Source organism: Carassius auratus, chromosome 9 (assembly GCF_003368295.1).
Source record: "Carassius auratus strain Wakin chromosome 9, ASM336829v1, whole genome shotgun sequence".
Taxonomy (NCBI): domain Eukaryota; kingdom Metazoa; phylum Chordata; class Actinopteri; order Cypriniformes; family Cyprinidae; genus Carassius; species Carassius auratus.
The window spans coordinates 21,359,844-21,379,706 of NC_039251.1; the positions used below are offsets into that span (position 1 = coordinate 21,359,844).

Here is a 19,863-nt window from a genome sequence, read left to right on the forward strand (position 1 = left end):
ACTGGTATTGGTGGTCAGTAAGAACAATTTATCATACTATTGTAGTCCGGGTTATTATATATTTGAAATTTATTATAATAATTTGACCTTGACAAACATTGTCTGACAGTTTCAGTTTTTCCCCATATTTCCTGCATAGAATAATACTTACAGTATTAACACCAGTTGCGCTGTTTGTTCTACTTATTCTTATCCAGTGAAAGATTGCCTGTAAAGCTGATTTTTCATTCCTGCTAAAGGGGATTTCCACTGAATTTGCTGTTTAATTTAGAAATCTAAATCTCAGTCTGGAAAACTTGTTTGGTTAGTTTAATTAGACTTTGTCTGACAATAAACCTGTACACACAGGGCTTATGAAAACAAATTCTGGTGAAATTCATGTTATTACTTGACTGATTTTGTTCATTAGCCGCCTCTAATCTGATTGGTTGAAGCAGATGAGATTGCCTCACACTGTTCTCTGATCAGTCACGCCCTTGAAAATGTTTTGGAGACATTTCATCCCTGTTTATCAGCTCCAAGATACTTCTAGACTTTTTCTGGTCAATAGATGTTGGGAAAACTGATCATAGAACAGTTTCTTCATATAACCCTACTAGAGCTGCATCATGGCGTTGTATTAATATGTTATCATCATGGCTTTAGGCTTCATCATCCATCATCCTGTTAATGGCTCTGACCTGCTCTCTGATAAATGATCATGTTTCCTTGAGCTGTGACAGATAATCGCGGTGTACTGATAAGCAGACAATGAAACATAACATATGAGTGGAAAGAATTTCTGTGTAAATTGTTCATGAAACCTTTATTTCATTATTTCATTGTGACAATACAGATAAATTCCAGATAAAGCTAGAAGCAATTAGAGCTCTCACGTCCATGAAAATCTTTGTATGTCTTAACTTGCCAAAACGAGCACAATCTCCACGTTCCCTTGAAACATGGACTAATAGTTTGTTTTGTTTTTTTGCGGATATGATGCATCTCTTTTCATGTGCAGGAATCAAGCGAGGGTTGTGGGTCAATTTTGGGCCAACTTTTTTTGCTCAAACTGTGCAGAAGTTTCTATTGGTTATGCCACCCTACCCACTAAAATGGTTACAGTACCATATCCCTGTTGAAAAAAAAAAAAAAAACATTTGCTCATAGATGCTAAATCCACACCTTTCAGTTTTGAGATCAAAATAGGTCACCTATGAGATTTGCTTAGATCCAATTCAAAAGTTTATTTATTTATTTTAAATACCTATGCAGCAAATGTTTTTTTTTTTTTTTTTTAACAGGTTTCAGAAACCTTTCTAGAACCCAGATGTTGTCTTCTGCTTTAAGGGTTGAGCTTGGTCCAAGCCATTTATAACAGGCTGTTCTGATTAGCCTGTCGTTCAGGAAGCTTTTAGTTGTCATAGCTTGTGTCTGTAGTAGCAGCAGCTACTATGAGTCTGCATGGCAGCTAGTTTTGTCACCATTTGTCTTGTGTTTGCTATCCTGATAGCTGATGTTTATCAAGCTAGTTTATTCTGTTAGCGTGTTTAGGGCTAATGTGGCAGGCCTTGTTTGTTTGGTAACTTTTGGTTTATATATCATTCCCTTGTTTATCAACTTGGTGAGTTATGCAACAGTCTAGCTTGACCTGCTCTTCTCTTTAATGGTTTTTGCAGCTCTCCTGCTTTGTATAATTTTGAACGGCTGTAGCTTGACTTGTGCCTGGCATACGCTCACTACTGCACATCCGCTAGCCACCATGCCACCTGTGCATCTGTTAACAGCGTCTGCCCCAGCACACCTCACAGACTCACACCAGCCACAGCTGCCTCCTGAACGAGAGACAGACACTGGCAGTGTTCAGCCTCTCTGACAGAAAACTCTTTTTCAGAAGGCAGTAAAGAGGGTCGTTCTCAGAAAATGATGCCATTTGTGTTTGTAAGTCTGAGGGTTTGTGTTTTTACTTTATTTTATAGGGTTACAAATATGATTTAGGAAAAACATTTTTTGGATTTAATGAAAAAAGTAATTCATTAAAAATAAGTCACACTTGATTTGCTACAAAGATTAGATGACCGAGGCAGGATATTACACAGTATTAGTTCAATGGTCAATTTTTTTTAACGATCACAGTTTATAATTTATACACTTGTAATATGTGTACATTCACATATCATATCATTATATACACTACCAGTTATATGTTTAGGGTCAGTAAGTTTTTTTTTTTTTTTTTTAGAAAATGTACATGTATTCAGCAAGTATGCATTCAATTTATCAAAAGTGACAGTAAAGTCATTTATAATGTTGCTGTTCTTTTGAATTTTCTATTCATCAAAGAATCCAGAAATAAACGTGGTTTCCACAAATATATGAAGCAACACAACTGTTAACAACACTGATAATAAGAAATGTTTATTAAGCACCGAATCAGCATATTATAGTGATTGCTAAAGCAAAACAAAAGTATTTGTACCACACCACATTATTTCGACTTATTATTTTCTTAAAGAAAAAAATATTGATATTTTGATGAAAAACACTAAAATTCTTCAAATTTAAATTTTCTCAGTATACACTAAATCGAGGGAAACTTGAAACAATGCGACTTCAGTATCTTGTTAACTACATTATCAGTAAAGTAATCATGGGAACACATATATTTATTACACAACTGGAACCGTTTCCTGAGAATGATCCAGAATTCTTGCTGTTTGTTGAGCTTATTTTACCTTTGACCTTTATCGTTGTCTAATCAACTTCCTTATCTTTCTCTGGTGCTAAACGGATGATCTCTCCTTTTCTCATTTCCCTTCTTACTTGCTTTTGTTCTTCCTTTCTCCCTTTTTCTCTCTCCATCCATTCTTTATTATTACTCTATCTCTTCTCCTCTTCCTGGTTCTTTTTGTCATCCCCTCCATGTTTTTAATCTCTATCAGTCCTCTCTCTGTACGGCTTATGACGTTCTGCAGTTTAACCTGCGTCCGCTCTGGGCCGTGGTCGCAGCCTTGCTCATGGTGGAGAGCACAGGAACAAGGCAGAAGGAAAGAAAGGTGGAGAGTGGCAGGGAGAAAGAGACAGAGGTCAAGAAGCTTATCCCCGAGTCCACTCAGACTCCGCCCCCTTCCTGGCAAATATGGGATCTGATTGGCTCAAGTCTGCTTCACGTTTTCTGTCTGGTGATGCTGTTTGTGGCCTACAGCTGGAGTGAATTGAAATAACATACATGACCTAAAAACACACAAGTAACACATTATATCATTTAATGGTCCTTGAAAGCACTTTGAACAGTTGGCTTCACTTAAAGGAATAGTTCACCCAAAAATGGAAATTCTGTCATCATGTATTCAAGTTTTTTTTTTTTTTTTTTGGATGGATAGTTTCATATGTTTGACCAACCCTTACATCTTGACTTGGCTGTGATGGAAACCATACTTAACTGAGGAGCCCCGACACATGACATTCAAGATAAAAAAAATAAATTGTGCACACAATTTACTCATTCGTTCCCTCTATGTCCTAAAACATGTGCACGATTTACTCATTCGTTCCCTCGATGTCCTAAAACGTGCGCACAAATTACTCATTCGTTCCCTCTATGTTCTAAAACATGCGCACGATTTACTCATTCGTTCCCTCGATGTCCTAAAACGTGAGCACGATTTACTCATTCGTTCCCTCTATGTCCTAAAACATGCGCACGATTTACTCATTTGTTCCCTCGATGTCCTAAAACGTGAGCACGAATTACTCATTCATTCCCTCGATGTCCTAAAACATGCGCACGATTTACTCATTCGTTCCCTCGATGTCCAAAAACGTCCGCACTCCCTCTATGTCCTAAAACATGCGCACGATTTACTCATTCGTTCCCTCGATGTCCTAAAACGTGCGCATGATTTACTCATTCGTTCCCTCGATGTCCTAAAACGTGCGCACTATTTACTCATTCGTTCCCTCCATGTCCTAAAATGTATGCACGATTTACTCATTCGTTCCCTCTATGTCCTAAAACGTGTGCACGATTTACTCATTCGTTCCCTCGATGTCCTAAAACGTGAGCACGATTTACTCATTCGTTCCCTCTATGTCCTAAAACATGCGCACGATTTACTCATTTGTTCCCTCGATGTCCTAAAACGTGAGCACGAATTACTCATTCATTCCCTCGATGTCCTAAAACATGCGCACGATTTACTCATTCGTTCCCTCGATGTCCTAAAACGTGCGCACGATTTACTCATTCGTTCCCTCGATGTCCTAAAACGTGCGCACGATTTACTCATTCGTTCCCTCCATGTCCTAAAATGTATGCACGATTTACTCATTCGTTCCCTCAATGTCCTAAAACGTGCACACGATTTACTCATTCGTTTTCTTGATGTCCTCAAACGTGCGCACAATTTACTCATTCGTTCCCTCAATGTCCTAAAACGTGCGCACGATTTACTCATTCGTTCCCTCCATGTCCTAAAATGTATGCACGATTTACTCATTTGTTCCCTCAATGTCCTAAAACGTGCGCACAATTTACTAATTCGTTCCCTCTATGTCCTAAAACATGCGCACGATTTACTCATTCGTTTTCTTGATGTCCTAAAACGTGCACACGATTACTAATTCATTCTCTCAAATTATAAATCCTGTACACGATTTAGCAAATCGAGGGAACAAATTTGTAAATCATGCGGACAATTTATAAATCAAGATAACGAAATAGGAAATCGTGCGCACGATTTAGCCTTCTTTTTTTCCAGCATGCCATGTGCTGGGCTCCGTACGTAACACCAAACATGCAGCATTTTTGTTAGAACAACATGTTCTCCATGAAGAGATGTTTTCATGTTTGAGTAAGTGTTATTTATTAGTTGGTGAATAACATATTTATAAGTCCTTGCAAAATGCTAAGGAAACCTTCTTTAAACAGACTTTTTGCAAACATTTACGCAGGAGGTGCACTGAGCACTTTAATAAGGAATGACGTATGGCCACGTTCTCACTCACTTCCACCTCTGTACAAAACTTGTTTCAGAAACTTCAATTTTAGCCGTCATAATGCTGAATTCTGTTGGATATTTCACATATAAACAATCTAAGTGGTATATTTATTAGCATCTGCATGACAAAACAAAAATAATCCAAACAGATATGGAGGTCTTGTCTCATGCCAGTCATGCCAGTGCTCAGCAATATATCTACAGGAATCAAGTGCACATTTGGTCTGCTTCACAGAAACAATTTACAGATAATAAATCAGGACACTTGTGTTAGTAAAGTCCCAGATCATTAAAGCAAAATTATAGCTTTTCTTTGCACTGAAGTCTTGTATGGTGAGGTTAAACTTATAATTAAAAACATTTAATCATTCGCATAAGGGCTAATTTATCTGTTGGATGTAAAAGCAGCTGCTTTTGGTTAAGAGTGTTTTTAAGAGCATGATGTGTTGTTTATTAAATATCCTGCATAGTCATTGTAAATTATTACATTGTTACTTTACCCAAAACGCCATCTATAAGATGAAATAGGACTAATTAATTCTTGGTTTAATTTCCTGTTCATTAGTAAGACAGAATGACAAACCAAATCAATTTTTTTATTAATTTAATAAGCCACAGTCCACAGCGATGTGACTAATCTAAATCAAACAATGAGGAATAAAAGCATTGGAGAATAAAATCTAATTCATGTATTCTATCAGTGATCTGTAATAGCGGCTGAGATGGATTTTTAAATTATGAAGTATCAGATTAACGCAATTTTAATAATTGAGTTATCAGTGTAGTGGCTGCATGTATTTTACATGCTGTGAAGGTCTGTATGCAAGGCGTCTCTAGAACAGAGTCTCTTCTAGTTGTTCCTGTGGCTCAGTGGTAGAGCACTGCATTAGAAAAAGGATGTGGGTTCAGTTCCCAGGGAACATTCATAGTGATTTAAAAAATAAAAATATATATCCTGAAATGCACTGTAAGTTGCTTTGGATAAAAGAGTCTGCTTAAATGTAATTGGATCTTCTGGTCCTATTTTAGGTGCTGATCTTTAGCTAACATAATACAATGACCTTGTTTATCTAATCACAGATAAAAGAAATCTTTAAAGGGAGCCATTAGTAAATGAGCAGACAGAAAGTGATGTCACTGAGGCCTCTTGACATCACTTCCTCAAACTACAGAATACTTTGAACTTTATCGGAATGATCACAGCAGTTATAATTGGCATTGCTTTCATCATCCAGTTGGACAAAAATAAATGCAATATTGACTATTCGGGACTTTTTGTTCTTTATCATTTCCCAGTTATTTCCTCCTTTGTGAAAATGCTGCAAGATGCAAAAGTGTTTGTATTGCTTAAATTAGATTGCGTTACGGTTCAGCTGCTTCTCTCTCAATAGTGTTCAGTGCTGCTGTGCTGCTGCTAGTGGACTTTGTAAGGCTTTCTGGTTTTTATTACCCTGTATATGTCAAGGAATAAATGTACAGTTTGGGTTGTTTTCTCATCTTTGTGTTTCTTTGAGACTCTTTTTGTACTTAGAATACAGTTCAAAATGTTTGGGTTCAGCATTTTTTTTTTTTATTATTTGGTTGTTAGCATGACTGATATCACGTTTGTCATCAGTGCTAAACAAAGGTGAGTCTCTTAGTTCCACTAACTGTATTCAGTAACAAGAGCATTCAGTTTCATGTGATTGTGTGGAATAAATTCTGTTTTCCATCACTGGGTCTCTTTCTTCTCTGACATGACACTTTGTTTGTCCTCTTTGTGAATCTCTTTTCCCAGGATAAGTTATGTCTGCCACATCATATTCTGGAGGAAAAGGGCCTGATTAAAGTTGGCATCACTGTCCAAGCTTTGCTGGATGAGACTTCGGCCAGTGAGACAGTCATCACATGAGTCTCACTGACACACACACACACACACACACTAACACCGCCAGACGATCTTCGAGAAATTCCCTGGACCGTGTCCATTTCTTTCTTATAGAACAGGTGATCCTCAGCTTTCAGGTATATGCTCATGTTTTCCTCACTTTCTTTACTTTCTTATTAAGTACTGTTATCTGATCACTGTTGCCCAGGCCATAGTCGTATAAGCAAAATCAACTCAAACTAGCTTGAGATAAGAAATTGCTTTATTTAAAATACATTTATTTATTAAACAGTTAGTTGAGCTATATTCAGAATTGTGCACAATTCCTGATGGTTTTTATATATACATCTACCAATATGATATTTGTGTTGGGCCTTTAGTGATCTAGATTTAAAACACTCCTCCTCCCAGAGTCCTTCGAGTATGTTTTTGGAACCACTTTTGAACTTGTTTTTGGGAGACGCTGATGTTTAGTCTCAGGGGAGGTGTGGCCTCACTTTAGTTTCTAACAGTCTCTTCTGTCGGTCAGGTATGATTTCACTAAAAGAGTATGTTTTTGAGTTTGCAGACAGTAGAACACCGTACCTGACATTAGTTTTTTTTTTTTTTTTTTTTATGTGTGATTGATATCTTGAGGAGAGTGTTTGTTTTGTGAGAGTGAGAGAACGAGAGCACATGTTGGCACTTTTTTTTATGTAAGTTTGTGTGTTAAAGGACTTGTTTGCATATTTGTCTGATGTCCAAAGCTTCAGCTCCTCACAGATTCAGCCATGAAACAGACCAAAACATCTGAAGCTGATGTCTCACTGGAGATTATTTGACAGTTGCCAAAATGATTTACAAACATAATCATTTTATAGTTTTTTTTAATTATTATTTTAAATGTATTTTTAAAACGAGTTTTGTTTTTGTAGAAGGATTTGTTATGTGATATTGGTGTGTGAACGTGTAAAATGTACAGAACATTTATATTTGATGTGCTTATTTTAATGTTAGATTTGGTGTTTATTTTACTTAAACCTAAAGCTCAATTTATTTTTACTAATGTGAACAGACCGTGGAAAAACAACTTTATTATCTTCTAGGTTCTTATATGAAAGCAGTTATAACACTTCCATGTGGAATTTCAAAGAGACTGTTGGCTGTAGTTATTTATTCATGACAATGCATTCAGTACAAATACAAAACATTTACTAAGGATTATCTCTGTACTGTAATTGCCAAACAAAAACACATTATCTGCTCTTAAAACTTAATGCACATTATTATATTGTAGCAAATATTAGGGACAATATCTAGCCCAGAAGCTTTAAACTGGTGCATCATGGGTTAAAATTCTACATATTACTCTTCCTAGACTTTTTTACACCATAAACTTATCATAATTTGATTAAAGCAAATGGAAACAAAATGAAGGTGTGGATTAGAAAATTTAATTTTAGAGGCATTTGAACGGGATAGCACTTAGATTTTGGTCTTTGATGGTAGCTTTACATGGTTTTTATTTTGCACTTTTTTTTTAATTCATGCATAGTTTAGACAGTAGACACATCCTATAAATTCACTGCTGTATCTTTTAAGACTTTTCTGTTCTTAGAGCAGTCCTTAAAGATTAAAAACACTGATTTGAGTTTTATTGATTATATTTAAGTACAGTATCATCTCTGCTACAGTGGGCAGGTTCTGCATCATTCCACACCACTTTTTAGAAAAAGTAGTGACACTAGGCCTACTTCATAGAAGTTTAAATGCAGATTTGATTTTAAAAAATGATAGTTTTTGCACTTTACGTATTTGGGACTGTCTTTTTTGGCAACTGGCAAATAATATTACGCATGGTATTCTTATTACAGTATTTGGAGAAAATATCAGCTGATCAGATCACTAGTGTGTTTGATACAAGTAAATCACTTAAAAGTGGGATACAAATCTTTAACTGCTGAATGTTATGTGGCTATTTTGTAGTCTTCTTTGTATAAGGAGAAAAGGCTTGTACTAAACAGTTTTGTACTTTAATTTTATAAAAAAAAAAGGAATTATTTTTCCATGTCTTTTCAGTGTTTGGGATTTTTCCCCTTTGTAATTCTGTGAACTTTAATAAGAGCATGTACAGTAATGTTTTTGGGAAAATCATGCATGTCTTTCTACCTTTTGCCTTAACCTCTGTAAATAAGGTTTATTTGTACCAACTTCTGCCAGTAAATACTTCCACCTCCAAAGACTATTTTGTTTCTTAATTTTCAAGGTACTGTAGCCATGACAATAATGTCCAATCAAAATCCAATCATTCACTGCGGAACAAAAAATACAAAATCGCAACCAAATGCCTTTATTTAAAGAATTGTAAACGTGTCAGAGAGTGGCACAGCGATTTGAGGGATAGTGTGAACCAGTCAGGACATGGCTGTGATGTCATTTCCAGCTGTGTAGATCCTGCAGGTGTTGATATGATCTGAAAGACACAAGGGCTGGTTGCCATACTCGTGACATGACGCACGGTTTCAGGCATTCAGATACTTGGCATGGTGCTTGATGTGGTCGTTGATGAAGGAGAAGATGAAATAGTAGCTGTGATCATAACCCTGTAAAACAAGATGGATATACACACCATTATAATGGAAAATCATTTTAAATATTCAAATATTAAATTTATTAAAATCTAATGGCCTGACCAAGCATCAGTCTAAGACCAAGTGAAAATGCTTCCATTTCTTTACCATTTAAATACGAAAACAAATTAATACAAATATTCAGCCCCTAAAATGCGAAGGCATGTGACTTTCAGCACTACTGAACGAGATTTCCCTGCATACAGTTCCTCTTAATCGTCATGCGTTGGTTCAGTTCTGACCTGCTGAAGGCGGAAAACAACAGGAATTTTCTTCTTGGAACAGGCAGCGATCAGATTGTCAGGAAGCAGCTGACTGGAAGATAAGAACTGGTCATCTCGGCCTTGATCAATCAGAATATCAAGCTCAGGACCGGAATATGATTCAGCCAATACAGTAGCATCATACAACTGTGGAGAAGACAAGAGGAAGACAATTAAGACAAAGGGATACCTGATGCTGGACAATATGGCTGTTAAGGTTTAAAAAATAAAATAAAACTTTCAATACACATATGATCATCTCTCACCTCCCAGGTGGACTTGTCAGGTCCAAGATAGCCAGAAAAAGCTTTCTGTCCCCATGCACATTGTATGGGGTTACAGATGGGTGCAAACGCTGACACAGACTGAAACAGGCACATATGAAAATTTAATTTTCAATATTTTCATTGCAGAAACAACTAAACGATGAAGCAGTCCATGTAATCTCAAGCATATACATGCCTTATATTTCCCAGGATTCTTAAGTGCACAAATGAGAGCTCCGTGGCCCCCCATGGAGTGACCAGAGATGGACATCTTCTCCGGATCAGCAGGAAAGTTTGAATTAATCAGCCGTGGGAGCTGAGAACAAGAGAAAGTTGAGTGCGAAAGCCAATGTTTAATATTTAATTGTAAAATGCTTCATATAAATACTTATTAGGGCATCACTTTGTTATCCTAGTGACTATCAAGGCTTTGGAGCATTATGTACACACACCTCCTCAGTGACATACGAGTACATGCGGTAGTTGGTCTTCCAGGGCTCCTGGGTGGCATTGACGTAAAACCCTGCACCTGTCCCAAAGTCCCAGCTCTCATCCTCTCCTTCAATGTTACAGCCACCTGACCAGAGCAGAATCATCATTTTCTGAGCATGTGCTTTTGTGTTAATAATTAGCATTTATTAGCATTTGGTAGGCTAAAATATTTCTAAACATGACAATAACAAGTGGTTTATACATTTCTTACTGCAACACTACAGACTTATATGGGTTTAATAATTATTTACATTTGATTTATGCTTTGGCATTTTACCAAGCAGTGGAATGACTGTCTGGTGGGAAACTCTAGCCCCTTGCCCTAAACTTGGAAGTCACAAAACTATTTGATCCTCAGAGGAGACTCTTAATTGTTTATCTATATGTTGCAGTAATGCACTGACCTCCCAAGGGATCTCAGTATCAATGATTATTATATTTTGGCCCATGTATCTCTGGGATTAGGCTGAGCAGAAGTCATAGTAATAGAGTGTAATCTCTCCAGAGATGGACCGGCAAGACCGTAAACTGTAAATGTAGAGATGTTTACGTGGACTGGTGTCTGGAGCTACGATGATGATGCCATGTTCAGAAGCCGCCTGCTGACTCGCTGCCTTAGTGATGAAGTTTTGCTCTGTGCATGTCAATCCTGCAAAACACGGTGGAAGGTTAAATATAATTTAAAGTGAATTACTCGTTGTGTATATAATGAATATTGCCTCTTTGACAAATTGCTTTTATTTCTCTGGATAAAAAGTTCCTGCTGACTGCATAAATGTGACCCTGGACTACAGATCCAGTCATGAGGGCCAATTTTTTGAAAGAGATTTATTTATACATCTTCTGAAAGCTGAATAAATAAGATTTCAATTAATGCATGGTCTTTTAGGATAGGACGATTTTTGGCCGAGATAACCACTTTAAAATCTGGAATTTGAATATTAATATTAAGAAAATGAAGTTCTAGCGAATGCATATTACTAATCCAAAATTAAGTGTTGATATACACTGTGTGCACAATTATTAGGCAAGCTGTATTTTTGATGATTACATTTGTTATTGTACAACTACAGTGCTCTTGGTCAATCCAAGATGTTAAAAAGCCCTCAAATCTAAGTAGTAAAAGTGCGGTTTTGGTGTTCTTAAGATAATATCTACATGTACACCATTATTAGGCAACTATTAGTGTGCAGAATTAGGCAAATAAATGAAAAACAAAGATCTTCTCCATCTCACTTGTTTATTTTCACCTGTTAAAGTGAGAATAAACAAACTTCAAGAAGAAAGAAGAATTTCAAGAAGAAAACCTCAGTGACCAGTATAGCCACCCTTCTTTTCGATAACGGTCACAAGCCTTCCGTTCACGGAGTCAGTCAGTTTCTTGATCTGGTCAGAATCAACTTTTTGTGCAGCCGCAACCACAGCCTCCCAGACACTGTTCAGAGAGGTGTACGGTTTATCTTCGCTATAAATTTCCTGCTTAAGAAGGGCCCAAAAATTCTCAATAGGGTTTAAGTCAGGTGAAGAAGGGGGTCATGTCATTAGTTTTTCATCTTGACGGCCGTTACTGGCCAGCCACGCAGTGGAGTACTTTGAAACATCCATCTGGTCCGTCAAGAGTAAAAAAAATAATAATAATAAAATAAAAAAAATCGGTCTTCAGATATTTCTTGGCCCATTCTTGACGATTCAACTTATGTGTCTTGTTCAGAGGTGCTCGGGTTTCAGCCTTTCTCACCTTGGCCATGTCTCTGAGAACTGAACACCTTGTCCTTCTTGACACTCCAGGTAGGTTGCACTTGTTGAATATAGCAGCACTGGAGAATGATGGGTTCCTGGTAGCTTCATGTTTGATTCTTCTCAAATCTTTGGCAGTTAATTTGCATCTTTTCTTCTCAACACGTTTCTTGCAACCCTGTTGACTATTTGCTACAAAACATTTGATGGCTCTGTGATGAAGCCCCAATATCTTAGATATTTCAAAAGTGCTGCATCCCTGTGAAAAACTTTCACAATTTTAGGACTTTCCAGAAAAAGCTTGGACTTGGAAATTATGGATAAAATGATGATATGGTCAAAATAATCACTTGCTTAATAATTGTGCACACAGTGTATTACAAGAAGGAAATGTACAAAATAACGTAATGGTAAATGATCTTTACTTAATATCCTAAGGATTTTTTGCATTAAAAAAATCGATCATTTTGATTGTTGGCTATGGCTACAAATATACCCGTGCTACTTCTGACTGGTTTTGTGCTCCAGGGTCACAAATGTAAATACACAGACGCAGTATAAAATAGCAGTAGCTCGACTCGTTCACTCAAGAGAAACGAAATTAAATCAAGCACCTGAAAGCCAATATAACACTGGGCATTTGGAGCTCTCAGCCTTGGGAGGAAGGTAAATAGCGAACTTCATTTTGCATTTTAACTCTGAGCTGGAAATAGAGTTTTTGTTAAGAGCAGGAGGTGAATATTTCATTCAGGCAGGTGTTTTAATGAAGGCTCCAGTCTCTCACCTGTCATGCTCGAACACTTTCTGATATCCATCGCAGCACTTATTAGAAGAAACTTGCGTTAGTGCCATTGCACCCTTAACTGTGCTGAGAAATATCAAAGTTTGAGTTATTAAAGATCATATTTCAGAATCACTCTCCACTCGCGTGCAAACATGTGCACAAACATTACTTCATGATTTGACTTTGGTACATAAAGGGTGATCTTTTTATCATAATTAACTTTTATGTATCTGAGCAGCATTTAAGGCTTGTTAACTAATTTCTTTTAAAAGATTCATTTCAACACTCATGGACTAATGGAGTCTGCGCATGCGCACTGGAATTAACTGGCCTGCCAAACTCACAGCACCGCTTGCAGGATTTGCAGAAAACGAAAAGAAGCGCCTCAGGACGTTTGAAATGATGCCAAAACTTCCGCTAAAGAAAGTTACGTTTTATTTAACTCCAGTTTATAGCTATTTTTCATGCAAGATAATAGCCTGGATATTATCTTGTAGCACTTACCGCTGCAGCTACAGGATCCAGAGTTCAGTGTGTGTGACGTCAGGGTTAGCGTAAGACGTAAAGTCACGCCCCCTACGTTTTTCGTTCAATCTCTGCTTCCACGTTTTGGACAAAAAGGGGCGCTCGAGAGATATGTTTATGTTATGTTAAAAAGCGTATTGACTGAACCTGGTAGTGTGCGTGTAACTGGTCTTTTCTTTTAATCTTTTCTGCGTTGTGTTGTGTATCAATAAAGCTCGTGAAAACCAAACTCTTCTCCCAGCCTTTGTTTTTTTTATTCACTGAGAAAACAGGATAACACAGAGTGAGTTGATCAGTTCCAGCATATTCGACACTCCTCGTGCTGGCACGCACTGGCCTTTTTACAAATGAACTGACGAACGCAACAGGGGCGTACACAGCACGTAGAACCAGCCAGCCAATAGGAAGCTCTGATAAACATTTTTCCATCTAGTCATTTGTAAATGTGATTATTTGATATATCATTATTTGCAAGTGGAGACACACTTTGTATATAACTCTGTTACATTCTCCCCTCCTGAACTCCACTTGCAACAATTCTAACCTACCATGGCATAACATACTCACTACTAATGACACTCAGGTACAAATAACTGCAGAATACAAAACAGAAATATATAAATTTACACCTTGACAAAACAAAAACACATCAAAACAAGATGCAATTTGAATATATCCAAGATAAGAATGTTGATGAGCATTCCAGTTCATAGACTATTCTTACAAAGAATTAGAGGAGAAGGGGTTAGCTACGCCCCTCCAAACTCATAGGTCAACATGCCTGTTACATGTTCAGTACACTCAATCAACATAGAAACAGTCCCTTAAAATCACATCTTGGTATACAGACCAAATACATTCACAATATAAAAAAAAAACTAAATGGGAGAACAACAGGATCAAAAAAAAAAAAATAAATAAATAAATAAATAAGAAAAAAATAAAATAAAATAAAAACAAAAGCATAACAATAAAAGTAGTAATAAAACAAATTAGATCCAAACAGGGGCATTAACCTTATTGTCTACTTTTTGTACTTGCATTGTTTCTATAAGCCTCACCACCGGTCTGATAATTCTTCCAGCTCTTGATCTAACTGAAGTCATCAAACCTCCAACATCAGTTTTGCTGTCAAATTGAGCTGACACCACAGTAGTTACATTGCTTTGAGAGTCAACATCTGATGATAGATCAAATGCAGACAAATTCGAATTCATGTCCAGATCAGATTCATTGTCAATTGAACATGCAAATCCAACAGAGTCTTCCAACTCAGCCAATACCACGGGGTCACCGGAATCATTATGACACACAAGCCATTCTTGTGCACCATTGCCAATTTCCGAAACCTCTGACCCCTTTTTGGAATCTCTTGAAGATTCAAGCTCCGAAACCCATGCAACTGTTCTCTCATCAACTGTTCTCTCCAAGTGCTCTAGCGTGTGAGTTTGGTCACCGCCAACACACCTTTCCCCTCCCACAGGTCTCTCTGCAACATCATCAGGGAAAGGCAAAAAATTCACAGGCATGATCAAATTACGATGAACAATCTTCACTTGGCCTGAGGAAGAATTCTCAATTTTGAAAGTATTTGTTTCAACATTTTTGTCTACTACAATGTACAGACTGCTCTCCCAGCGATCGGACAGTTTTCGCTTGCCACGTTCACCCTTATTTGCCAACAAAACCCTGTCCCCAACATCTACTGGAGCACCCTTGAGCTTTCTGTTATAAAGAGCAGCATGTCTTTTCAGTTGTTTTCCAGCAGTCCTTCTCGCAATCGTCACTGCTTGTTTGGGATCTTCCATCAATTCCCTAACGTACTCATTGTAGTCAACAACATCATTATCTCGCAAAACTGACCCAAACACCACATCGACTGGGAGTCTCGGGGTCCTGCCAAACATCAGTTGAAAAGGTGCATATCCAGTGGTCTCATGAATCGTACAATTGTATGCAAATGTCAGAGATTTAAGCAGTCGAGGCCACCTTTGCTTCGCTGCAGGGGGGAGTGCTCGAATCATGTTTCCAAGTGTCCTATTAAATCTTTCCACACCCCCATTACCCATTGGGTGATATGGAGTGGTGTGTGACTTTTCCACCCCTGCAACTGACAACAGCTCAGAAATCAATGCACTTTCAAAATTTGCTCCCTGATCGGAGTGAATGCGTTTGGGAAAGCCATATATACAAAAAAAATTGCTCCATAATTGCTTAGCTACAGCTTTGGCTGACTGGTTTGGGCAATGAAAAGCATGTGCCATTTTAGTAAAATGATCAGTGACAACAAGTACATCCACTGACTTATTCCTGCTGTCCTCAGCTGACCAAAAATCGACACACACAAGTTCCAAGGGTTCAGATGTCATAATGTTTTCAAGAGGAGCCCTAGCCTCTGGCTCAGGTGATTTACCGTAAACACACCTCTTGCAGCATTTGACATAATCTCTCACATCCGCTTCAAGTTTGTGCCAGAAAAAACGTTGTCTCCCCAAATACAATGTCCTCTGTTGGCCCTGATGGCCAGCGTCATCATGAACCCCCTTCAACACAGTCACCACCAATGATTTTGGGACAACATATTGGAATGACTTTTTCTTTGACACCACATCCCGAGAAACCCTGTAAAGTATCCCGGCTCTCATCTAAAACTTGTTCCAGGATCTAAGCAGCCTGACAACTTCCACTGGCTCCTGTTTACGCTCACGACTAGATGGTTTCTTACCCCTTTCTACATAACAAATCACCCTAGCCAATATGTTGTCGGTCCGCTGCCTATCTGCCAACTCTTCACGTGACAGGCCCTTCAATATTGGTTGATCAGTAGGTAAAACAAGATGAATCAACTGAGGCAACAAAAGGTCACAATGTGAGGTTACCAAATTAGACCTTTTTGCCTCCATGACCGCAGACACTTCCATCACAGACCAAGAACCAGATGGCCTACTTACCGGTGCTTGGGAATGCACTGCCAACATGTCACATTTTGCCTCAATACCCGGCTCAGTGTTCGGCTCAAAAGGGTGTGCAGACCATCTGAAAACCTCTTGCACTTGTTCCCCTTGGACTGCTGACGCATCTTGCAACAGCAAATTGTACGGTACTCTAGTAAGGCGATGCAAAGTGCTCTGTTTTACAAATGGCTCTCTACTAAGAGCATCTGCCACAATATTCCTTGAACCAGGTATGTACTTAATATCAAACTGGAATGGCGCCAACTTGGCAACCCACCTGTGCTCGCAAGCATCCAGTTTTGGTTTTGTCAAAATATATGTCAGGGGGTTGTTATCGGTCCATACTGTGAAGGGGCGACCTCTCAGCCAGTGACTAAATTTGTCACATACAGCCCACTTCAATGCAAAAAATTCCAGCCGATGCGCTGGATATTTTGACTGAGCAAATGAAAGTGACTTACTGGCAAAACAAACTGGCCTTGCCATATCCCCATTTTCTGGTACTTGTGAAAGTACAGCACCTAGGCCACTACTGGAAGCGTCCACCGAAACCAAGAAAGACCTGTTAAAATCTGGATGAGCCAATAAAACACAGTCAATCAGAGCCTGCTTAAGACGACAAAATGCCTGCCTACAATCATCAGTCCAATCCTCTGCAGTAAGTGTTCTTTTCAACACAGTCTTCTTAACCTTTTTACCTCTCTGACCCTTAGCGCCAGCAGTTAACTGGAACAGTGGTTTTGCAATTACTGAACACTGTTCTATAAATTGCTGATAATATACTACCATCCCAAGGAAAGAACGTATCTTTTGTTGGGATGGAGCACCAGTTTTGTCATCCATAAGATCCGACTCTGTCATTTCAGTAATCACCTTGATTTTATCAGGGTCTGAAGCCACACCCGCCTCGCTGACAACATGACCAAGAAACTTCACTGACCTTTGCATAAAATGACATTTCCCTGGAGCCAACTTCAAATTATGAGACTTCAGGCGCTCAAAAACCAGCTCCAATCTCTTTAAACCCAACTCCTCATCCGGAGCAAATACAAGCACGTCATCCAAGTAACAGAGAAGGCTCAAGAAATTTTGATCTCCAAAAATTCCGAGCATCATTCTCATAAAAGTTGCTGGACTATTACAAAGTCCTTGAGGAAGACGGTTATACTCATATAACCCAAAAGGCGATGTGAAAGCAGTGTATTTTCGGTCTTCCTCATGTACTTCAACATTGTAGTAGCCGGACGTCAGGTCCATAGTGGAAAAAAAAATGTTTCCACCCAGTGCAGCTAAAGCATCGGCTTGATGTGGTAATGGACGAGCATCCTTTATAGTTCGAGCATTGAGCCACCTAAAATCAGTACAAAGTCTTAAATCTCCATTTCTCTTCCAAACAATAACAAGAGGTGAAGCATATTCGCTACTAGATCTCTTGATAATGTCTCTCTCTTCCATTTCATCCAAGGCTTGCCTAAGCTTATCGTACTGATTAGGCAGAAGTCGTCTGTATGGAAGCCTAAATGGACGGTCATCACTCAGCCTTATCCGATGTACATAGCCCTCAACTTTGCCGCAGTCAAGTCTGTGTTTAGAGAAGATACATTCATACTTCTCAATTAGATCAACAAGTTTTTTTTCCAATCAGAAGACAAATGACAGGAACTCAAATCAATGCCTGCGAGTCCCAGCTTCGTTAACCTATCATGGAACTCACAGTCTCTCCTGGGTACACCAATGTCAGACAAACTGCAACCACTTGAATTGTCATGAACCTCTACATTGTTGGTATGTTGTCTGATTGGGCATAATAACCCTCCATTTGTGACGCCTTCACATGCATCATCAAAGTCTTCCAGTGCCAAACATGGATAAATGTCAGCCAATTTTGCGTTACGTCTGAGAGTAATGGGCACCGATGAAGGGTTAATTACCTTAACAGGCACCCATCCATCAGCCCACAACCTTGCCACTGTACGACCAATCAAGATATTTCTGGGTCTGGAGCGTGCTCCACACGGCTCTGCAATGATGGCACTGCCTGCTGACAAATTGTTTAGATTAGAAAGCTTTGCCCAAACTAAATGCTCCTTTAAGGGTTCAAGTGTTACGGAATTCTTCAGTTTAACTGTCCCAACCTTTCCAGGAACGACTGCTCCGTTCCACCTCTCCACATTAGCCAGCAACTGAATAAGTTTACTATCCTCAGAATCCTTATTGACAGACATCCTTCTTTTAATCAATTCTCCTCGACTTTTCAACTCTTTGATCAGGTACTTTATCACATTGCTACCCACAATGATGTCATCATCTTGGCCGTCAACAATCAATGTTGGAACCTGAACAGTACACCCGTAAACAGTCATGTTTATGTCACACATCCCACTAGGTTTTGTTTTCGACCCTCCACAGCCGACCAGCACTACATGAGTTGGAGTCACCGAATCAGTCAAGGCTACTCCTGCATCCTTTAACTTAGACACAACCCCAGGGCTCACAGTGCAAGCCATAGAACCACAATCTATCATACCTTTAACAGTTAGTGTGTTTTCCAAACAAACGTCAGTATAAAACAATCCCTCATGCATTGACAGTTTTCGTGTGTTTTGAACTATCACAGTCATGTTTTGGTCAAATTCCTCACGCACAGTAGAATATAGTGATTCCAAATCAACATCAAATACTTGGGGGTTTTCATTGGGCCCTGCATCTCCCCCCACCTCATGCGGGCCATTTAGTTTCCCTGCTGGCCAGAGGGACATGCCGTTGACGAGACCCTGACAAGCCCATCTGCAACAATGTTTGGGCATTCAAAACGTGTGTGATTTGGTGCAAAACACACAAAGCAAAGCCCATTTGCTCGACAGTGGTAAGAGGTGGTATGGTTAGAGTCTCCACATACCTTACACGGGCCCCACCTATCACCTTTAGTTTTGGGCCTCGGTCGAACAGGCTTTTCAGCAGGTTTTGTCATCTCACTTGGAACTCTTTCCAACACATGTTCCAGTCGTGTGATCAGCCGCTCTAAGGATTCGACAGAACTGCAAGCAAAAGACTGCTGTACTTGAGGAGCATTACACTTGACTACTGATACCTCATTATTGCTAACTTCATCATGAGCAGTAGGTAAAACATGCAATACAGTTTCTTGTTTCTGAGCTAAACATGATAACTGATTTCGTGTATACTTGTTTTCCCTTTGAAATTCATCCAACCTTTCTTGCACTTCAGCAGCTGTCCAATGTTGCTGGGGTTTACATCTGAAAATCAGCTGCAATTGGGGATCTGGGCAATGTCTAACAAACATAACGGTCACCTCCTGAGATGGATTATCAAGTTTCTTCCCTTGTCTTTTCAAGCAGTCCTCTGCTACATCAATTGCCCTGTTTA

The 19,863-nt window shown here is 38.8% G+C and overlaps 3 protein-coding genes across 11 annotated transcripts in view; 1 reads left to right on the top strand and 2 right to left on the bottom strand.

The window, feature by feature from the left end:
* The window catches only part of LOC113108707 (leucine-rich repeat and calponin homology domain-containing protein 1), a 49,197-nt gene extending 40,130 nt beyond the window's left edge, over window positions 1-9,067 (top strand). For 4 of the 7 annotated variants that reach the window (XM_026271984.1, XM_026271986.1, XM_026271985.1 and 1 more), the window contains one exon: window positions 2,922-5,571. In XM_026271984.1, coding sequence (XP_026127769.1) covers window positions 2,922-3,203 — 282 coding nt within the window. In that variant the 3' untranslated portion in view covers window positions 3,204-5,571. Of the gene's footprint in view, window positions 1-2,921; window positions 5,572-6,567; window positions 6,607-6,756 lie in introns of those variants that run through there. The other 3 variants (XM_026271987.1, XM_026271990.1, XM_026271989.1) reach the window with 2 other exon arrangements.
* A 92-nt stretch (window positions 9,068-9,159) lies between these two features.
* LOC113108708 (S-formylglutathione hydrolase-like) lies at window positions 9,160-13,676 on the bottom strand. 3 transcript variants are annotated; one of them, XM_026271992.1, is made up of 9 exons: window positions 13,502-13,676; window positions 12,998-13,081; window positions 12,828-12,916; window positions 11,027-11,125; window positions 10,437-10,561; window positions 10,181-10,300; window positions 9,985-10,083; window positions 9,698-9,865; window positions 9,160-9,428 (listed from the first exon to the last, which is right to left on the bottom strand). In XM_026271992.1, the coding sequence occupies exons 2-9, from the start codon at window positions 13,063-13,065 to the stop codon at window positions 9,348-9,350; spliced, it is 849 nt and encodes a 282-aa protein (XP_026127777.1). In that variant the 5' UTR covers window positions 13,066-13,081; window positions 13,502-13,676; the 3' UTR covers window positions 9,160-9,347. The 3 variants fall into 3 exon arrangements, with proteins under 3 accessions (XP_026127777.1, XP_026127776.1, XP_026127778.1); XM_026271991.1 differs by having other exon boundaries at window positions 12,998-13,076; window positions 13,502-13,639; XM_026271993.1 differs by lacking the exon at window positions 12,828-12,916 and having other exon boundaries at window positions 12,998-13,076; window positions 13,502-13,516.
* Window positions 13,677-18,069: 4,393 nt separating this feature from the next.
* On the bottom strand, window positions 18,070-19,315 carry LOC113108709 (uncharacterized). The gene is made up of 2 exons (XM_026271994.1): window positions 18,916-19,315; window positions 18,070-18,882 (listed from the first exon to the last, which is right to left on the bottom strand). The coding sequence occupies exons 1-2, from the start codon at window positions 19,281-19,283 to the stop codon at window positions 18,093-18,095; spliced, it is 1,158 nt and encodes a 385-aa protein (XP_026127779.1). The 5' UTR covers window positions 19,284-19,315; the 3' UTR covers window positions 18,070-18,092.
* Between the last annotated feature and the right edge of the window lie 548 nt (window positions 19,316-19,863).

Excerpts from the sequence above, each read along its gene's own strand:
- LOC113108708 (XM_026271992.1), bottom strand. The coding sequence starts at position 13,065 with ATGGCACTAACGCAAGTTTCTTCTAATAAGTGCTGCGATGGATATCAG. Across the intron at positions 10,562-11,026 it reads AGCTCCAGACACCAGTCCAC|GTGGCTGTAACATTGAAGGA; the intron begins GTAAACATCTCT and ends TGCTCTGGTCAG. Across the intron at positions 9,866-9,984 it reads CTGACAAGTCCACCTGGGAG|TTGTATGATGCTACTGTATT; the intron begins GTGAGAGATGAT and ends TCTTCTCCACAG.
- LOC113108709 (XM_026271994.1), bottom strand. The coding sequence starts at position 19,283 with ATGCCCAAACATTGTTGCAGATGGGCTTGTCAGGGTCTCGTCAACGGC. Across the intron at positions 18,883-18,915 it reads GGAGTAGCCTTGACTGATTC|TGGAGGGTCGAAAACAAAAC; the intron begins GGTGACTCCAAC and ends GCTGGTCGGCTG.